The sequence below is a fragment of the Panthera tigris genome, chromosome D3 (assembly GCF_018350195.1).
Source record: "Panthera tigris isolate Pti1 chromosome D3, P.tigris_Pti1_mat1.1, whole genome shotgun sequence".
NCBI lineage: Eukaryota > Metazoa > Chordata > Mammalia > Carnivora > Felidae > Panthera > Panthera tigris.
Window position 1 is genome coordinate 54,495,528 of NC_056671.1, and position 20,123 is coordinate 54,515,650.

The window sequence follows — 20,123 nt, forward strand, 5'->3', positions numbered from 1 at the left end:
TGATTACTGAACTATAAGATGAGGAAAAAAAACAATGGCTATTATAAAATAAGGGGGAATAAAAGTCATTAATCTTTTTAGGAATTAATTATGCTCAGATGATTATACTGAGGCTTTTGAAGCAATTAATAAATTTCCATCACTAATGTAAGGAGGAGCCATTATTAAAATCATTTATCTCACTAGGTGTTAGTACTGGTTATATATTCATTACATGAGCTCTAGGATAAGCAATTAAGAGCCCTGAATATAGTAGTATACTCAGAATTTGTTGTTGCCATGTTTTATGGCCTTGTACGAGCTGCTTCGTGCATTTAGGCCCTAGTTTTCTCAAGTCCACAACACAGGTAAGCTCTGTCTTGGCTATTTCACAGGGAGGCTTTGAAGATCGAAATAAACTTTCAAAATGGGAACATTTTATAAATCATAAAGTTTTTTTTAATTAAAAAAATTGAAAATTATTAAAGGCCACTTTAATAAATTATTAAATTACATCATCATTTGCAAAGAAAAAAATTCTGTTGCTAAAATGGCCCAAACGAATGTATGTCTGTCCTCCCTGCACCTAAGGACAAGAATATATAACTCTCGCCACACCCTCTACTTCTCCAAAAGACTAATGACAGGATGCATACATATTTTTCTACTAAATTTTTCTTTGGGAAGGGCTAGTAGTATCAGTAACTGCCATAAACTTGTTGTTTTGAAAATATTTTATCGACATTTGCTTTATTTTTCATCCTATGTGTCTCAACTTCTTCCACATACATCAAAAACTTACCATAAAAATGTCAAGATGCATTAGATTTTATATTTGAGTAAACATAGCTTCAGCATTTTATTAACAGGCAGTGAAGACTCTGAATTAAATTTAACATAGTGGGCAATCACAAAAGAAAAATCACTACTCATCTGTTTGAAAACTGCTTTTCCTAGGTACACTCTAAGATAGAGTATGGGGGCCCAGGTAATAGCATCAATAGTCTTGCCATTTGGTTCCACTATAGATCAGCTGTGTAGTCATAAAATACTCATTTTGTTCATGCTTTTATGTCTTCCTATGTGAAATCATAATATTCCAAATAATAATGTAAGATCACATATACGATTTATCGACCTCAACACTCCTGGAAATTAGCTTCTGGATTAATTGTAAGTGCTTACGTCAGCATGCTCTTTGTGGGCAGTTCTGATTTTTGCGGCGTCTTCTTCTAGTTCAAGCAGCGGTGTCTCTAGTTCCGCCAGAGCTAGGGTGTACATTGCTTTCTTTTCCATAAAATCCTGTCTCTCAAGGATCTGTTCTTCTTGAATGGAATACAGTTTTTTCTGCCAGCAAAAATTTTAAAGAATTCATTAAGTTATCAATCACCTAAACATGGGATAAGGAGTGCACTTGTTGTGATGAGCACCAGGTGATGTATGGAATTGTTGAGTCACTATATTGCACACCTGAAACTAATACAACACTGCCTGCTAACTGGAATTAAAAACTTAAAAAAAGTAAACATTGATTGAGTCTCAGGTCTTGTGTCAGGCAATAATATTTGTTATTTGAAAATTAAAAAAAATTATGCCACCACAAAAAATAGGTATGAATATACCATATTTAAACAATGTAGTTATTATTCAAAAATGAGAGACACTTAATATAGATAATAAAAATCCAACATTCTTATGTAAGTATTGGAAGATAATAAGGTTAAAAAGCACACTAACAACAAATATTGAAATATATGTAATTCTGGCAAACTAAAACCCAGTAAAACCAATGGACAAGAAGTTAATGACAAAATACTAAGCTCAAAGGGCTAGAAAATTATGGAATTATTGAACATACATATACATAGAAAGAAAAATAAATCAGGAAATTTGGCATTTTCAGCATAGAGAAGCAGAGAAACACTGCTTTTATATGTTTGAAAATGCCAAATTTCCTAACAGAAGAAATCACAAAATTTGTGTTCATTTCAAAGAAGACCAGAGGTGCAGATAATCTCAAATAAGTGTATACAATAACACTGTTTTGGACTGTTTTGCCTCTTGATTTTATTTTTAGAACTTCAAGTATTCATGCATTTCTGAAGAGGAGCCATTCTAGAAACATGTCAAAGATCAAAACAGACAACCTGGGTTCCAAAGGATATGCAGGTGGTAGACGAAGATAAAGACATTTTAAATTGACTTTGCTAGCTATATTAATTTGATTTCAAAATCTTTATATAGAAATAACATATGTTTTTTCAGTGTTAAATACAGAAATTCAATTGAAAGACACTAAAAGTAAAGAAAACATAACATCATCACAAAGCAAACTAAGGAAACACTTAGGAATAAGATCTCACTGCCAGTCTTTTACTAGACTGGCAGAAATTCCCATTAAGCCACAAAATGAGATATGTGTATGGGAGGTCAGTTTCTTTATGCATGATCAGGCTCTGCTAGTCGTACACAGAGGGCAACTGTCATCAGCTAAGGAGAGAAAACTGCTGGCTTGCAAACCAAGTAGGGAAAAGATGCCTCATTACAGGCAAATTTAAAATGCTAAGTACAATGAAAATTAAAGGAATAATAAAATATTGAAACCGAATTAGGATTACCTGAATCATCATTCCATTAGTCACTTCACTTCGAATAAGTCTTTTCAAGAATTCTTCTCTACCCTATATATTATCAAATTTAAAAAAGGTTTTATTTATAGAATATCAGAAAATATTATTGAAGACAACTGATAACACAAGCAACATTTTACTTACATTATAATAAAGAATAAGATATTTATTAAAAATTGAGTATTATAAAAAAACAACAGCCAACCAACCAAACATACAACCAAAAAATCCGATGTTATTTGAAACAAAATAAGTGATACAAGACCAAGAAAAAGAATTTCAGTTCAGTTCAGGTTACTTTATAATCCTGAACTAAAAGATGAAAGTAATCAAAAAGGAGAGACTAAACAGTCTTCAATTCCTCTTTTTAAAAACTATCAGTTTGCTTTTAATAACATCTTCCAGAAGGAACACATTCAATTTTGAAAATTGATAGTCTGAAGTTTGTAAAATGTAATCAGATTCTCCATTTGGCCAGAATATTTTTTTTCTTTTTTCTTAAAAAAAAAAAAAAATCATTCTTTGGAATTTAGTAGGCAAAAAATGTGTAGAAAAACATTTTTTTTTCTGTTACTTGGATAGATTTAAACTCTTCATAGTTGTAATTGACATTACCACACAACACCAGAGATGCTGCCTTTTAATTATGCAGTATGGATTACGTAGCTACTGAGAACAGTATTGGGAAAATGAATCCATATTACTGTAGATTTAACACAAGAGATAGACTATGGTCTTAGTAAAGTACTTATTAAACTATCATTGAAAATGTTTAAGAAGAGAGGATGGAGAATGACAAAGAGTTATAGTAGCTGTAAAAACATCTAAATAACTTATTGAACAAATGAATTAACAAATAACAAACAAAGTACTTTTGGTCCCTAGGTTGGGTAATCAAGCTATCAAAGTTTTAGGTTCTTTCAAACTCAAAAATAGGTTTTAAAAAAAATCTCTTCATATAATGAGAAACTCCAGATCCATTAAAATATCATAATCACACAGATTCTTACTCATGAACAGCATGTGAAGGATGGAGAGTGAAACCAGGCCGACAAGGTGTTTCCCTGAGACTTAAAGGAAATAGGGGCAGTGGTAGGAAATGCAGAGGTAAGTGCCTGAATAAGAACTGAAAGAAGAAACCATTTTCAGGAGGATGGCCTGCAACCCAGCCTGTGCCAAACTTTTCAGTTCTAATTGTCGATGGATTGTAAAAGGAATGGAAGTTCAGAAAATTCACCATTTCACACCTCTGACAAAAATGGATTCAACCAAGACTTACCAGTGGATGCTAAATTTGGATAAAAAAATTTTTTTGGAAACAAAGATAATTTCATGTTCTTAACATATCACTCAATTGGGTCAATACTACAACAGGAGAATAAATAAATGTATTAGTCATAACTTTAACCAAATGACCAAACTTACTATCACTAATAATGAGACAAACTTGCACCATGTGCTTTGTGATGTTTCATTGACACAATATGATAACTATGTAATAGTCCTGCCAAAAGTGTTTAACCTGAATTTAACAATGAGAACAAAAAAATAAACCCATTGTGAGAGATGTTCTGGAAAGTAAATGGCTTAGACTCTTCAACAAATGTTAATGCAATAAAAGGCAATTTTCTTTTAATGTAGGAGACTCTAAAGATTAAAAGAGACTCTAGAGTTATGAGATAAATGGAAGACATGGTGCTCAGTTACATATAGAAACCAACTGTATTAGAGAAGTTTGCATGTGGACTGTATATTTGTGCCATTTATCTAATCATTGCCTCTTAGCTTTAAATCCACTCTCTTAACTAATTTGAGATACTAGGGCTGGATATGTAAACTATTTTCTTCTGCCAGCTGGCTTCAAGTGAGGCTTTATCAATAGAGGGCAATGGTGGGGCTTACGAGGCTGCAGCAAGGCCCTTGACAACCTTGTTCTGTTTCCAATGGTTTCCTCCTTCTTCCTGTAGAATTGCTGCCAGCTGGTGTGTGGAAAACCAATGGTGCCTACCCTCCAGGTTCTCTACCCAGAAACTCCATTCAAACTCCATTTAACCTTCATCAAATTCTCTGGCACCTGGCAGATAGCTGCTTAAGGTCATCGACTGAGACACAGCCACGCTCTCTCCAGTAAGACCTTACTCTGCTTTGGAGGAAGGTAGCCTCTTTCACGCTCTTTGGGTACTTATCCCTAAAGGCTGTGGATGCTCCCTATATTTGCTATTCTTGTATTCTTTAGAGGTCAACAAGCTTTCTCTGTAAAAAAAAAAAAAAAAAAAAAAAAAAAAAAAGGTAAAAAAATATAGGCTTTGGGGACATAAAGCCTCCATAAAAAATAAGTCAATTCTGGTTTTGGAGAATAAAATATATCAAAAGATCACTTTGAAGAGCTTCAAAGAAGTCAAAGAAAAGGCGGAGCATTCTCAGATGCTGAGAAGAGCCCAGATTGAAACAGTCACCTTTGACCTGCTGCCTGGCTTTAGCAGACAAAAACCAGAAGGTGGCAGCAAAGAGCTATTCTACTGGAAGAGACTTATACTAGGACAAAGAACTGAAGAGCAATGCAACACTTAATGCTATGTGTCCGGAAATCCACTTTCAAAGAGAAAAGAGAAGTAAACACCAAATATAAATAGATATAAGCTCAGAATCAAGGAAGTAGCATCAGTTTGCTTTCCAGTGATGGAGGGGAGTTAAGACAAAAGTTGGAGAACTCAAATTATTATATAAGATTTTAGACCAGGAACAGAGAAAACAAGAACTAAAAATTAAGAGTTATAACGAAAAATTGAGTATTTCTGCAAATAACTGAGCTGTACTGAATCAGTGGGGCACAGCAGCTCTGACTTGCATTCTTAGGGCACTCTTTTGTGGCCAGGAACCTAACAAAAAGTACAGGTAGCAGCCCAAATGGATTCTTTCTAAAAATAAACACAAGGGTGCTTGTGTTTTTACCTTTCTTTCTTTATGAAAATAAATGGGTTTTTTTTGAGAAACATTTTTAAATTACAAAAGTAAAATTAAAATAACCTGAATCTCCAAACCCAGGGATGTGCATTGTGACTTTTTGGTGTATTGCTTTTTAGGTCCAGGGATTCAAGTTGTTATCGTTGGTAGAGTCAGCCTAGATAGATAGATAGTCTATCTTTCTCAGCCACTAAAAAAAGCAAAAGCCCCATTTTTAAAAATTTAGAACTGAATGAATTTACAATTTATCCTTGTACTCATATTACACAACAAATCTATTACTGAAAAATTTGTGTTTTTAAAATTTTCCCACTATATGTTAGCTATGTATTTATGATTTCCATAAACACATATTGAGTACCTACTTTGTTCTCAGCACTGGTCTAGGCACTGAGATGCAGTTGTACAAAACAAACAATTCTTGTCCTCCTGGAGTATATTTTCTAGTTGGTATTATGTAACTAATCATAAACATCCTTAACACCCATCTTTGTAGCCTTTGTTCGTCTTTATTATCTGGTGATTTTCTTTAAGTCTTATTTTTAGAAATAATTAACTATAGATTGCAAATGTATTTAGTATTTAAAGTTCTTTACATGGGGCGCCTGGGTGGCTCAGCTGGCTGAACTTCCGACTTCAGATCAAGTCATAATCTTGCCGATTGTGAGTTCGAGCCCCACATCGGGCTCTGTGCTGACAGCTGAGAGCCTGGAGCCTACTTCAGATTCTGTGTCTCCCTCTCTCTCTGCCCTTCCCCCATGCATGCTCTGTCTCTGTCTCTCAAAAATAAACATTAAAAAATAATAAAAATAAAGTCTTTACATATATTGGTTTAATATCTACAAATCAATGTGACACATGACATTAACAAAATGAAAGATAAAAACCATATGATCATCTCAACAGACGCAGAAAAAAAAACAATAGAAAAAACCCCAAATCAGTTCATGATTAAAAACTCTCAACAAAGTCGGTTTAGAAGGAACATAACTCAACATAAAAACGCCATACATGACAAACCAATAGCTAACATATTACTCAATGGTGAACAAATGAAAGCTTTTCCTTTAATATCAGGAACAAGACAAGGATGTCCACTCTTACCACTTTTATTCAAAATAGTAATATAAATCTTAGCTGTAGCAAAGAGACAAGAAAAACTAATGAAAAGCATTCAAATTTAAAGAAGTAAAACTGTCACTATTTGCAGATGACATATTAATATATAGAGAGAACCCTAATACTCTACCAAAAAATTATTAGAACTAATAAATGAATTCATTAAAGTTGCAGGATACAAAATAATAGAGAGATATGTTGTATTTTTATACATTAATAATAAAGTAGCAGAAGAAGAAATTAAGAAAATAATCCCATTTAAAATTAAGCAAAAAGAATAAAATACCTAGGAATAAATTTAACCAAGGAAGTGAAAGATCTATAACCTGAAAACTGCATGACACTGATGAAAGAAAGTGAAAACAACACAAACAAATGAAATCATATACCATGCTCATGACACAGAAAAATTAATATTGTTAAAATATTTAGGCTACCCAAAGTTACTAATCTACAGTTTCAATACAATCCTTATCAAAATATCAACACTGTTTTTCACAGAACTAGAACAAATAATCCTAAATTTGTATGGAATCATAAAAGCACTCAGTAGCCAAAGCAATCTTGACAAAGAACAAAGCTGGAGGTATCATAATCCCAGATTTCAAAACACAACACAATGCTACAGTAATCAAAGCAGTTTGGTACTGGCACAAAAACAGACACATAGATCCGTAGAACAGAATACAGAGTGCAGTGCATAAATAAACCTATGCTTCTATATGGTCAATTAATACCTGACAAAGGAGGCAAGAATATACAATGAGGAAAAGGCAGTCTCCTCAATAAACGGTTGTTGGGAAAAACTGTACAACTACATGCAAAAGAATGAGCCTGAACCACTATCTTACATCAGACACAAAAAATAAACCAAAATGGATTAAAGACCTAAATGTGAGACCTAAAACAATAAAACTCTGAAAGAAAACATAGGAAGTGATCTTCTGTACACCAGTCTTAGCGACATATTTTATAGACATGTTTCCTCAAGATTCTCACCTTCACTAATCATCAGTGAAATGCAAGTCAAAACCATGAGATGAGACCCCCTACCAGTCAGAATGGTTATTATTAAAAAGATAAGAAATAACAAGTGTTGGCAAGGATATGGAGAAAAGGGAAACCTCATATGCTGTCAGTTAGAATGTGAATTGGTGCAACCACTATGGAAAACAGTATGGAGGTTCCTCGATAAATTAAAAATAGAAATATCATATGATTTATTAGTTCTACCCTAACCCTAACCCTAGCCAAATAAAACAAAAACACTAATTCAAAGAGATATATAAGCCCCTATGTTCTCTGAAGCATTATTTACAATAGACAATAAATGGAAGCAACCTCAGTGTCCTTCAATAGATGAAACGGATAAAGATGTGGTATACATATACACAACTGAATATTACTCAGCCATAAAAATGATGAGATCTTGCCATTTGCACCAACATGCGTGGACCTAGAGAACATTATGCTAAGTGAAATAAGTCAGAGAAGGACAAATACCATATGATTTTACTTACATGTATAATTTAAAACAAGCAAGCAAACAGGCAAAAAGAAACAGATGAATAAATATAGGGAACAAATCGATGGCTTCCAAAGTGGACCAGCGGCGGGCGGGGGGGGGGGGGGGGGAATGTGAGAAACAGGTGAAAGGGATTAAGAGGTACAAACTTCCAGTTGTAAAATAAGTCACATAGATGAAAAGTGCAGCATAGGGAATATAGTTAATCATATTGTAATAATGTTGTATGGTGACAGATGGTAACTACACTTCTTGTGGTCCGCACTGCATAATGTATAGAACTGTTGAATCACTATGTTGTGTATATAATATAATGCACATAATATTGTATGTTGACTAATATAATATTGTATAATGACTATATTTCAATAATAAACATTTTTTATTAAATTTTTTTAATGTTTATTTTTTAGGGAGAGAGACAGACTGTGAGCAGGGGAGGGGCAGAGAGAGAGGGGGACACAGAATCCGAAGCAGGCTCCAGGCTCTGACCTGTCAGCACACAGCCCGACATGGGGCTCGAACCCACAAACTGTGAGATCATAACCTAAGCTGAAGCTGGAGGCTCAACCGACTGAGCCACCCAGATGCCGCTAACATTTTTTAAAATAGATAAAAAACATTATTTACAGATATTGATAAATTACTTCCCAGAAAGGTTCTACCAACTTACAGAGTACAGGTTATCAGAGTTGCTATATCAATATGTCTTAACACTTATCAAATATTAGTTTTCACATAAGTAAAACTGGGATAACATTTCTTTTCCACAAAATTATTGTGGAAGTACAAGAAGAATTATATATGCATATATAAACTATTATATACATTAAACTATTATACATATATAATAGTTTACCTGAGGCAACATTGGCATCAAGCATTCAAAAAATAGCTATTACTACTTTCAATGTGTTATTTAGAATCTATATATTTATTAGGAAATAGACTCCAGAGTTAAATGTAAGTCAGTTATCAAAGGGTTTAGGAAGCCCCATTTTATGGAATACTCTTTATGTTGTTTATCCCTAATACTTGTGAGAGTATATTATTTGTCAGGCTCCAAGTTAAATGTTTTATATACAATATTATCACACACAGGTATAATACATGTATTATTATACTCATTTACGGGATCACAATATTCTCAATATTCTCAGAATAAAGAACCAGAATTCAAATTAAGAAACATGTGACTCCAAAATCCACACCCTTTCAACAAAATCACATTTCATTTAGAAAAGGGAGGAAAAAATAGAAACAAAAATCACAGATTTATTTTTTTTAGTTTATTTATTTATTCTGAGAGAGAGAGAGAGAGCGAGCCAGAGAGGGAGAGAGAGAATCCCAAGCAGGCTCTGTGCAGTCGGCGCAGAGCCCGATCCAGGGCTTGTCCTCGTGAACAGTGAGATCATGACCTGAGCCAAAACCAAGAGTCGGACACAACCGACTGAGCCATCCAGTTGCCCCCAAAATTCATAGATTTAAATGAAAATTCTAAAGAGCCAATATACTACATTTTTTTCTGACAAGGCTCTAAACTAGTAGAATGAGGAAGGAAGTTATGTTCCCAGCAAGGCAAATAAAATTTTATTTTGTCCTCAACTGTTTTACATCATCAAGAATACTGAGTGTCTAATTCTTTGTTTTTATCACATTTTTAGGTGTATTTACTCCCTCAAATATGTGTTAGAAAAATTAACTCTTCTGAAGCTTGACACAACATTTGAAGAACTTAAATCCTACTATAGCTTCACACGATTTCTGTTTTGTCTGTACCTTCCTTCCCTCTTTTCCCCAGCAAACATTTATCATTAATGTGGACACTCCCAATATTACAGTTAATGGCTTCCTTGACCTTCACGTTGGCAAAGTATTTTATCTCTGAATAGAGTAGGGAAGAATCTTAGTAACTTAAAAACAATGAACCAAAAGTAAAAGAGTACATGATCAAAGTTGTAAATCTGGAACACAGAAAGGAGTAACGAAGAGTGACGGTGCTAGCAATGTATAGTGTAAATGATTCTGAGCTTCTGGACCATTTAAAGCAGAAGGAAACACGAAACATTGAAGACTGCCCAATTATCATTAAGAAAAGGAATATAATTTTATCAAGAAAGTTAATCCTAGTTCTGAATTCTAACATAACTTAAGTGTATAGGTTTTTAACCATCTTGAACAATAGGACTACCTCTTTCATTAATTTAAAAAACCAAGTAGCAGTAGTCAGTTTTGGCCATTACTTTTAGGAACTTTTTTTTTAATTTTTGTAAATGTTTATTTAGTTTTGAAAGAGAGAGAAAGAGAGCAAGTGGGGAAGGTGCAGACAGAGAGGGAGACATGGAATCCAAAGCAGACTCCTGGCTGCAAGCTGTCAGGACAGAGCCTGACACGGAGCTTGAACTCATGAATTGTGAGATCATGACCTGAGCTGAAATTGGATGCTTAACTAACTGAGCCACAGAGGTGCCCCTTACCAAGATTTGTTAAAAGTCCAGGATGTAGTATCAACTCCTAATTCAATAAAAATTATTGTATATAAGTCAAGAGTAATACACTTTAGATTTGACTGATAGGCATAAATCCTCAAGAATCAAAATAAATAAATAATCAGAATGTCCATTTTCTAACCATTTTAAAATACCACCAGTCTCACCTGAAATTGTGATAGAAGCTGTATAGTGTACAAACCAAATTTGGGCTTATTAAATCTATTTTATTCTGTTAATTGAACTGGACATTATCTAAATAGGCCTGAAGTGGTAAAAGTTATGACCCCCAAGAAAGTGTTTTAGAAGGTTTTTTTTTTTTTAATTTTTTTTTAATGTTTTTATTTATTTTTGAAGGAGAGAGAGAGAGCATGAGCGGGGGAGGAGCAGAGAGAGAGGGAGACACAGAATTTGAAGCAGGCTCCAGGCTCTAAGCAGCCAGCACAGAGCCTGATGCGGGGCTTGAACCCACAAACTGTGAGATCATGACCTGAGCCGAAGTCGGACGCTTAACTGACTGAGCCACCCAGGCACCCCAAGAAGGTTTTAATTTTTACTCTACTCAGATGAAGGTCCTTTATAAACTTTGTCTTAGATATTAACAAATAGTATTTGAAGGAAAGGCTAAGATTTTTCTCTAAAGAAGAGTTAAGGGTTGTTATAAATATGTGAAAAAGAATCCAAGCAGTAACATAACCTTCTAAACTATAAAGTTATAGACCAGATGACTGTGGCCTAGAACATTATAAAGACATAACAGAGTGTCTTTTTCTAGGATTAAAAATGATCCCTGAATGGCTAAACAAACTTAAAAAACTAGAAAAACTAGAAATCATACAATGTTTACTGTCAGACCACAATGGAATTAAACTAGAAATCAGTAACAGAAAGTTAATTGGAAAATACCCAAATATGTACACACTAAACAACATATTTCTTAAAAATGTATAGCCAAGGAATAAATCTGAAGAAAAATTTTGAAATAGTTTGAACTAAATAAAAACAAAACACAATTTATCAAAATTTGTGTGATGCAGCAAAAGCATTGCTTAAAAGGAAATTTATAGTACTGAGTGTGTATATTAGAAAAGAAGAAAGATCTAACATCAATAGTATAGGTTTAAATCTTAGAAAACTGGAAGGAGAGAAAATTAAATTAAAACTAAGCAGAAGAAGAGAAATAATAAGAATTAGAGCAGAAATCAATGAAATTTAAAACAGAAAATCATAGAAAAAAAAATCAATGAAACTAAAATCTGGTTCTTTCAAAAGACCAATAAAACTTGGTAAGCCTGAAGCCAGGCAAACTAAGAAAAAAAGACAGAGGACACAAATTACTAATATCAGAAATGAAAGCAGTGATGTAACTAGATCTCATGGATATTGAAAGAAAATAAAGGAATACTATGAAAAACCCTATTTTCAAGAATTAGGTAACCTAGATGAAATAGAACAATTTCTTGAAAGACATAATCTGCCAAAACTCATACAAGAAGAAACATATCATCTAAATATGCTGACATCTATAAAGGAAATGGAATTAATAATTAATTACTTTCCAAAACAGAAAGCACAAGGTCCCCATGGGTTCCCCAGTGAATAATTCTACAAACATTTAAGTAAGAAATTATACTAAATTTCTACAATCTCTTTCAGAGGATAGAAACAGATGGATACTCCTAACTCATTCTATGAGACAGCATTACTGTAAGACCCTCAATAAGTTAAAATGGGGGGAAGGGATGGGATCTTCCTTGACTTGGTAAAGAATGTTTACAAAAACCTACAGCTAACACAAAAGTTTATGGTGAGAAACGAAAGCTCTCCCACTAGGATCAGGTACAAGGCAAGGATAATCTATCTCAACATTCTTTTTCAATGTTGTACTGGAAGTTCTTGAAAATGCATTGACCAAAATAATAATAATAATAATAATAATAATAATAATAATAATAAGTAAAAAACATACAGATTTGGAAGGAATAAATAAATTTGCTCTTGTTTTCATGACATGATTGTACATGTGAAAATCTAAAAGAATTAACAAAAATACTCCTAGAAATAATAAGCAATTATAGAACAGTTGCAAGACACAATGTGAATCCCCAATCTTTAATTGTTTTCCTATATGCCAGTTTATAAGGAGAAAAAGACCCAGCAGAGCCAAAACAATATTGAAAAACAAAAAAAAGCAACAGACATGAACACACTCAACATCAAGATATACTAGAAAGCTATATTATTCAAGACAGTAAAGCACTGGGAAAAGAATAGACAAATAGAAAACTGGAACAAAAAAGAGTCCACAAATAGTCAGCTGTTCTTCCACAAAAAAGCAAAGACAACACAATGGAGCAAAGACAATCTCTTCAATAAATGGTGCTAGAACAAGTGGACATCCACATGCAAAAAGAAACAAAGCTAGATACACTTTACACCTTTCATAAAAATTAACTCACAATGGATCATAAACCTAAAGGTATAACAAAAAAAACACTAGAAAATAACAAAAAATCTTAGATGTTCTTGGGTATGACAATGACTTATTTTTGTTTTTTAATATTTATTTTTTTAATTTATATCCAAGTTAGTTAGTTAGCATATAGTGCAACAGTGATTTCAAGAGTAGATTCTTTACCCATTTAGCCCATCCCCCCTCCCACAACCCCTCCAGTAACCCTGTTTCTTCTCCATATTTAAGTCTCTTAGGTTTTGTCCCCCTCCCTGTTTTTATATTATTTTTGCTTCCCTTCCCTTGTGTTCACCTGTTTTGTCTATTAAAGTCCTCAGATAAGTGAAGTCATATGATTTTTGTCTTTCTCTGACTAATTTCACTTAGCGTAATACCCTTCAGTTTCATCCACATAGTTGCAAATGGCAAGATTTCATTCTTTTTGATTGCCCAGTAATACCCCATTGTGTATATATATACCACATCTTCTTTATCCATTCATCCATCGATGGACATTTGGGCTCTTTCCATACTTTGGCTATTGTTGATAGTGCTGCCATAAACATGGGGGTGCATGTGTCCCTTCGAAACAGCACACCTGTATCCCTTGGATAAATGCCTAGTAGTGCAATTGCTGGGTCACAGGTTGTTCTGTTTTTAGTTTTTTGAGGAACCTCCATACTGTTTTCCAGAGTAGCTGCACCAGCTTGCATTCCCACCAACAGTGCAAAAGAGATCCTTGTTCTCTGCATCCTCGCCAACATCTGTTGTTCCCTGAGTTGTTAATGTTAGCCATTCTGACAGGTGCAAGGTGGTATCTCATTGTGGTTTTGATTTGTATTTCCCTGATGATGAGTGATGCTGAGCATTTTTCATGTGTTGGTTGGCCATCTGGATGTCTTCTTTGGAGAAGTGTCTATTCATGTCTTTTGCCCATTTCTCCACTGGATTATTTGTTTTTGGGGTGTTGAGTTTGATAAGTTCTTTATAGACTTGGGATACTAACCCTTTATCTGATATGTCATTTGTAAATATCTTCTCCCATTCCATCGGTTGCCTTTTATTTCTTTGTGTTGTCTGATGGCTGAGGCTAAGACTTCCAATACTATGTTGAATAACAGTGGTGAGAGTGAACATCCCTGTCTTGTTCCAGACCTCAGGGGGAAAACTCTCAGTTTTGCCCCATTGAGGATGATATCAGCATGGGATCTTTGATATATGGCTTTTGTGATCTCCAGGTATGATCCTTCTATCCCAACTTTCTTGAGGGTTTTTATCAAGAAAGGATGCTGTATTTTGTCAAATGCTTTCTCTGCATCTATTGAGAGGATCTTATGGTTCTTGTCCTTTCTTTTACTGATGTGATGAATCACATTGATTGTTTTGCAGATATTGAACCAGCCCTGCATCCCAGGTATAAGTCCCACTTGGTCGTGGTGAATAATTTTTTTAATGTATTGTTGGATCCAGTTGGCTAATATCTTGTTGAGGATTTTTGCATCCACAGTCATCAGGGAAATTGGTCTATAGTTCTCATTTTCAGTGGGGTCTCTGGTTTTGGAATGAAGGTAATGCTGGCTTCACAGAGAGAGTTTGGAAGGTTTCCTTCCATTTCTATCTTTTGGAAGAGCTTCAAGAGAATAGGTGTTAACTCTTCCTTAAACGTTCAGTAGAATTTCCCTGGAAAGCCATCTGGCCATGGACTCTTGTTTTTTGGCAGATTTTTTTATTACAATTTCGGTTTCTTTACTGGTCATGGGTCTCTTCAAATTTTCTATTTCTTCCTGTTTCAGTTTTGGTAGTGTATTTGTTTCTAGGAATTTGTCTATTTCTTCCAGATTGCCCATTTCATTGGCGTATAATTTCTCATAGTATTCTCTTATTATTGTTTTTATCTCTGCTGTTGTTGGTGGTGATCTCTCCTCTCTCATTCTTGATTTTATTTATTTGGGTCCCTTCCTTTTTCTTTTTGATCAAACTGGCCAGTGGCTTATCAATTTTGTAATTCTTTCAAAGAATCAGCTTCTGGTTTCACTGGTCTACTGTTTTTTTTCGTTTCAATAGCATTAATTTCTGCTCTAATCTTCATTATTTCCTGTCTTCTGTTAGTTTTGGGTTTTATTTGCTGTTCTTTTTCCAGCTCTTTAAGGTGTAAGATTAGGTTGTGTATCTGAGATCTTTCTTCCTTCTTTAGGAAGGCCTGGATTGCTAAATACATTCCTCTTATGACTGCTTTTGCTGCATCTGAGGCTTTGGGCTGTGGTGTTATCATTTTCGTTGGCTTCCATGTACTTTTTAATTTCCTCTTTAACTTGTTGGTTAGCCCATTCATTCTTTAGTAGGATGTTCTTCAGTCTCCAAGTATTTGTTACCTTTCCAACTTTTTTTTTTCTTGTGGTTGATTTTGAGTTTGATAGCTTTGTGGTCTGAAAATATGCATGGTATGATCTCGATCTTTTTATACTTGCTGAGGGGTGATTTGTGTCCCAGTATGTGGTCTATTCTGGAGAACGTTCCATGTGCACTGGAGAAGAATGCATATTCTGCTGCTTTAGGATGAAATGTTCTGAATATACATGTTAAGTCCATCTGGTCCAGTGTGACAATGACTTTTTAGATACAACACCAAAGCATGATCCATGAAAGAAATAATTGATAAGTTGGGTTTCATTAAAACTAAAGCCTTTAGCTCTGTGAAAGCCAAGGTCAAAAGAATGAGAAGTCACAAACTGGGAGCAAATATTTGCAGAAGAAAAATCTGATAGAGATCTGTTATCCAAAATATACAAAATACTCTGGAAACTCAACAGTAAGAAAACAACCCAATAAAATAAGCATCAAAGATGTTGGGGTGCCTGGCTGGTTCTGTTGGTAGAACATGGGACACTTGATCTTGGGACTGTTAGTTCGAGCCCCATATTGGATGTAGAGATTACTTAAAAGAGGAGGTCAAAGACCTTAACATGCAACTCACCAAAGAAGATGTACAATGGCAAGTAAGTATATACTTCATATGTCATCACAGAAACGCAAATTAAAGCAACAGTGAAATATCACTACACACCTATTACAATGGCCAAAATCCTGATTACTGACAACATCAACTATTGGCAAGGCTTTGGAATAACAGGAACTCCCATGCATTGCTGGTAGGAATGAAAAATGGTACAGCCACTTTGTAAGACAGTTTGGCAGTTTTTTACAAAACTAAACATATACTGGGGTGCCTAGGTGGTTCAGTCAGTTAAGCATCTGACTCTTGACTTTGGCTCAGGTTATGATCTCACAGTTCATGAGACTGAGCCTTCTGTTGGGTTATGTGCTGACAGTGCAGGTCCTGCTTGGATTCCCTCTCTTTCTCTCTCTCTCTCTGTCCCTCCCCCACTCACACCCTCTCTCCCTCTCAAAATAAACATTTTTTAAAAACACACAAAAAAGTAAATATATACTAATTATAATATCCAGCAATTATGTTCCTTATTTCATACTCAAAGGAGTTGAAAACTTATTTCCACATAAAAACCTGCACATGGATGTTTCTAGTAGCTTTCTTTATAACTGCCCAGACTTGGAAGCAACCAAGATGCTCTTCAATAGGTGAATGCTTAAATAAATTGTGGTATATCCAGATATAGAATACTATTCAGTGTTAAAAAGAAATGAGCTATCAAGCCAAGAAAAGACATGAAGGAACCTTGAATGCATATGAATAAGTGAAAGAATCCAATATGAAAAGGCTATATATACGGTAGGATTCCAACTATATGGTATTTTGGAAAAGGCAAAACTATGGAATAAAAGATCAGTGGTTGCCATGGTTGCCATCAGTGGGAGAAAGGCTGTATAGGGACAGCACCGAAAGGGTTTGAGATATATGGGAAATCTCTGTACTTTCTCCCAATTTTGCTGTGACCCTAATGGTTCTCTAAAATATAAAGGCTAAAAGGTGATCCCTAATATTGTCATTGTGAAATTTTGAGCCTGAATGAATTTTTTTTGGTTGGAGTATATGCCTACCTAGTGTCTGACTAGTTTATACCAAACCCAGCATCAGAAAACCTTGTGTACAAATTCTACACAGCTACCTAAAAGCAATGTTACTTTGGGCAAGCCACTTCACCCCAAGATGTACATACTAGTAACAACTTCACAGTATTGTGACCACGAATTAATTAACATGTATAAAGAGTCTAGCCTATAATAAATCTGCAGAAAACTCTATTTCCTTTTTTTCTTTTCTTACTAAGTTTCCACTTAGTTCTAGTACTAGGATTTTTACCTGGAACCAGAGGATCCTGATATTCTACTTTTCCAGCAAAACTCCAGTATGTTCAAGCAAAAACCCTCCACATTCCTGCAGCTTGCACAAAATCCTTCTATTTAAATGTTGAGAAGTACTTAATATCTGATAAAAGCTTTCGAGATTTTCCTTGTTACAATATATTACATTCTTCAGACAACACTGAATGATTTTCTGTTCATTCCATCAATACCATAATTGAATACATATTACCCTTTTATTGATTTATCTCCCATCACTGTGGATAATTTTATCCTGCGACTTGGCTAATCACGTCTTTTCTGAATAGGTCAGTCACTGGGATTGAAGGTATGAAAAAATTGGGACAAGTCATCTGTAATAGCTGGAAAACTTCAGAACCTGACAAATATCTTGATTGTTCAGGGTGGTTTCTAGTGTAAAACTTATTAGGAATTGTACAGGTGCATCAATTTGAGGAAACATAATTCAGAAATTCCACCTCTAAGGTTTCAAAAGGTTATTTCTCAGAGTTAGGTCAGAGGTGGTAATGCTATAATTTCTAGAAGACCTGAATTAAGGACTAATGTTAGGCCAAGATCAACAAATACATAAAGTTACCTGCAAGAAAAACATGATGCCAAGACTCAGAAAACTTTATAGATATTTATTACTTAGTCAATGAAAGACAGTGGAGGTCATTACAAAGGCAGAAACTACAAACTTAAATTATTCCCAACCTGATTTATCTAAGGACTATCTAGAAATTCATTTTTAATTCGTTACCATTCTGACACAGATACACATGTGTATATCACAGAAATTTAGTGCCCTATATATTCAGCTCAGAGATCAGTAGAAGTGTCTAGCAATGTGGAATTATTTCCTAAACTGAGTAATATCTTTCTGTTGCTTCTTTCTGGTTGTGTCTCAGCTACTATAGGGTAGGGAAAGGACTTGATTAACAATGCCTCAATGCTTTCAATTTCACTTGCATCAAACAAGGGGGACACTTACACTTTGCCTTAGGTTGGCAAAGCAAGTACAGAAGAGTTACCTCAAATTTGCATTTAACCTATAAATTGCATTTTATGGCATCAGGAAAACTTAGAAAAAATAATTTAATGTAACATCCTTCTTAATAATTGAATGACTCAGGCTAGTGAAGCCATATAGCTGAACTATTGAAGGTAGGTTGTGACAGCTCTGAGATAAATATGTGAACAAAGGTTTCCTGTCCAGTGAAAAAATTAAAACACATTGTTAAGTAGCCAAATCAGTGGTTTATGTATTCATTGATATCCTCAATGAAAAAAATTAATTATTGGCCATAGACAAATGCATATTAATGAAAAATGTTTTAAAATTATAAACGACATCCACAGTGTTATATATGCTAAACTATATGGAAAATAACATGATTTATATTTTTAAAACAACTTTGAGGTTAATTTTTACTATATGTGATTTCTATCATATTAACTTTGGCACATATATGGTATGAAAAAAACCACTGAACAACCCATGAGAAGGGATATGCATACAATAAACCAACTCTGTTGAACAGGTGGATTCAATGCAGGAACAAAATCTCAGTTTCTCAGTAAAGAAACATTTACTGGAAGACAATCTAAGTATCCTAAATTTAGAAAGCACATGAGAAAGTCTTCACTGAATAAAGTGCTAGTGAAAGGCTTGAACACAGAATACAGATTCTATATTTTACACATAACTATATGATAATAAGTCTTTGATAAGTAAATGCCAAAGATGGGAGAAGTGTGTGTGTGAGGTGTGATGGCCAAAAGTAGCCTGTTAAAGTGGTCCCTTACAGGGGCACCTGGGTGGCTCAGTCAGTTAAGTGACCGACTTCAGCTGCGGTGATAATCTCACAGTTCATGGGTTTGAGCCCCACATCAGGCTCTGTGCTGACAGCTCAGAGCCTGGAGCCTACTTCTGATTCTGTGTCTTCCTCTGTCTATACCCCTCCCCCACTCACACTCTGCATGTGTCTCTCCCTCTCACTCTCAAAGATAGAGGAGGAGCCACGATGGCGGAACAGCATGGAAGTTTTTTGTGTGTCTTGCGTCTATGAAATACAGCCAGACCAACACTAAACCATCCTACACACCTAGAAAACTGATTGGAGGATTAGCACAACAATCTGCACAACCTGAACCACAGAATTCAGCAGGTATGCAGCATGGGGAGGTGAACTTGGGGAGAGAGGAGCTGGCAGCAGGCAGAGAACCACGTTTGCAGGCAGAGAGAGGACGGAGACTGGGGCAGGGGAGAATATGGGAAAAGTACCCCTCCCCAAAAGCAGCTGGAGAGAAGGTGGAAAATTGGAAACAGCCACAGGGACTAAACTAAAAAGGGAGAAAGGACAAAGGAGAGGGTTTAAATTCCATTAAGACTGTAAACAAGGGGATCACAAAGGCTGCAACTCTGCAGCTCCATACCTGGTGGTGCTCTGGTGGAAGGGCGAATCCCCAGGAACAGAGTGGGGTCTGGGAGGTTCTCAGCCCACATGGGGAAAAGTGGTTCCAATGCTGGAAGGACATTTGGTGGAGACTGTTGAAGCCACCTGGTCCCAGCAGACCCCAGAAAATGGCCACATTTGCTCATGCTGGAACAAGGTCATTAAGTGTGAAGCCTGGTGCCAGATGTGTGTTGTGATTTTCCATAATCCCTGAAAAGCTCCTGC

The 20,123-nt window shown here is 35.1% G+C and overlaps 1 protein-coding gene across 11 annotated transcripts in view; it reads right to left on the reverse strand.

Moving 5' to 3' along the window:
- CCDC178 (coiled-coil domain containing 178) overlaps positions 1-20,123 on the reverse strand; it is a 463,104-nt gene that overhangs the window by 290,299 nt on the left and 152,682 nt on the right. For all 11 annotated transcript variants that reach the window (XR_006210059.1, XM_042962674.1, XM_042962673.1 and 8 more), the window contains exons 14-15: positions 2,598-2,660; positions 1,165-1,326 (exon numbers count right to left, since the gene is read on the reverse strand). Coding sequence is in view for 10 of the 11 variants with exons in the window: in XM_042962674.1 (XP_042818608.1) it covers positions 1,165-1,326; positions 2,598-2,660 (225 nt within the window). In the remaining variant the exon portion in view is untranslated. The remainder of the gene's footprint in view (positions 1-1,164; positions 1,327-2,597; positions 2,661-20,123) is intronic.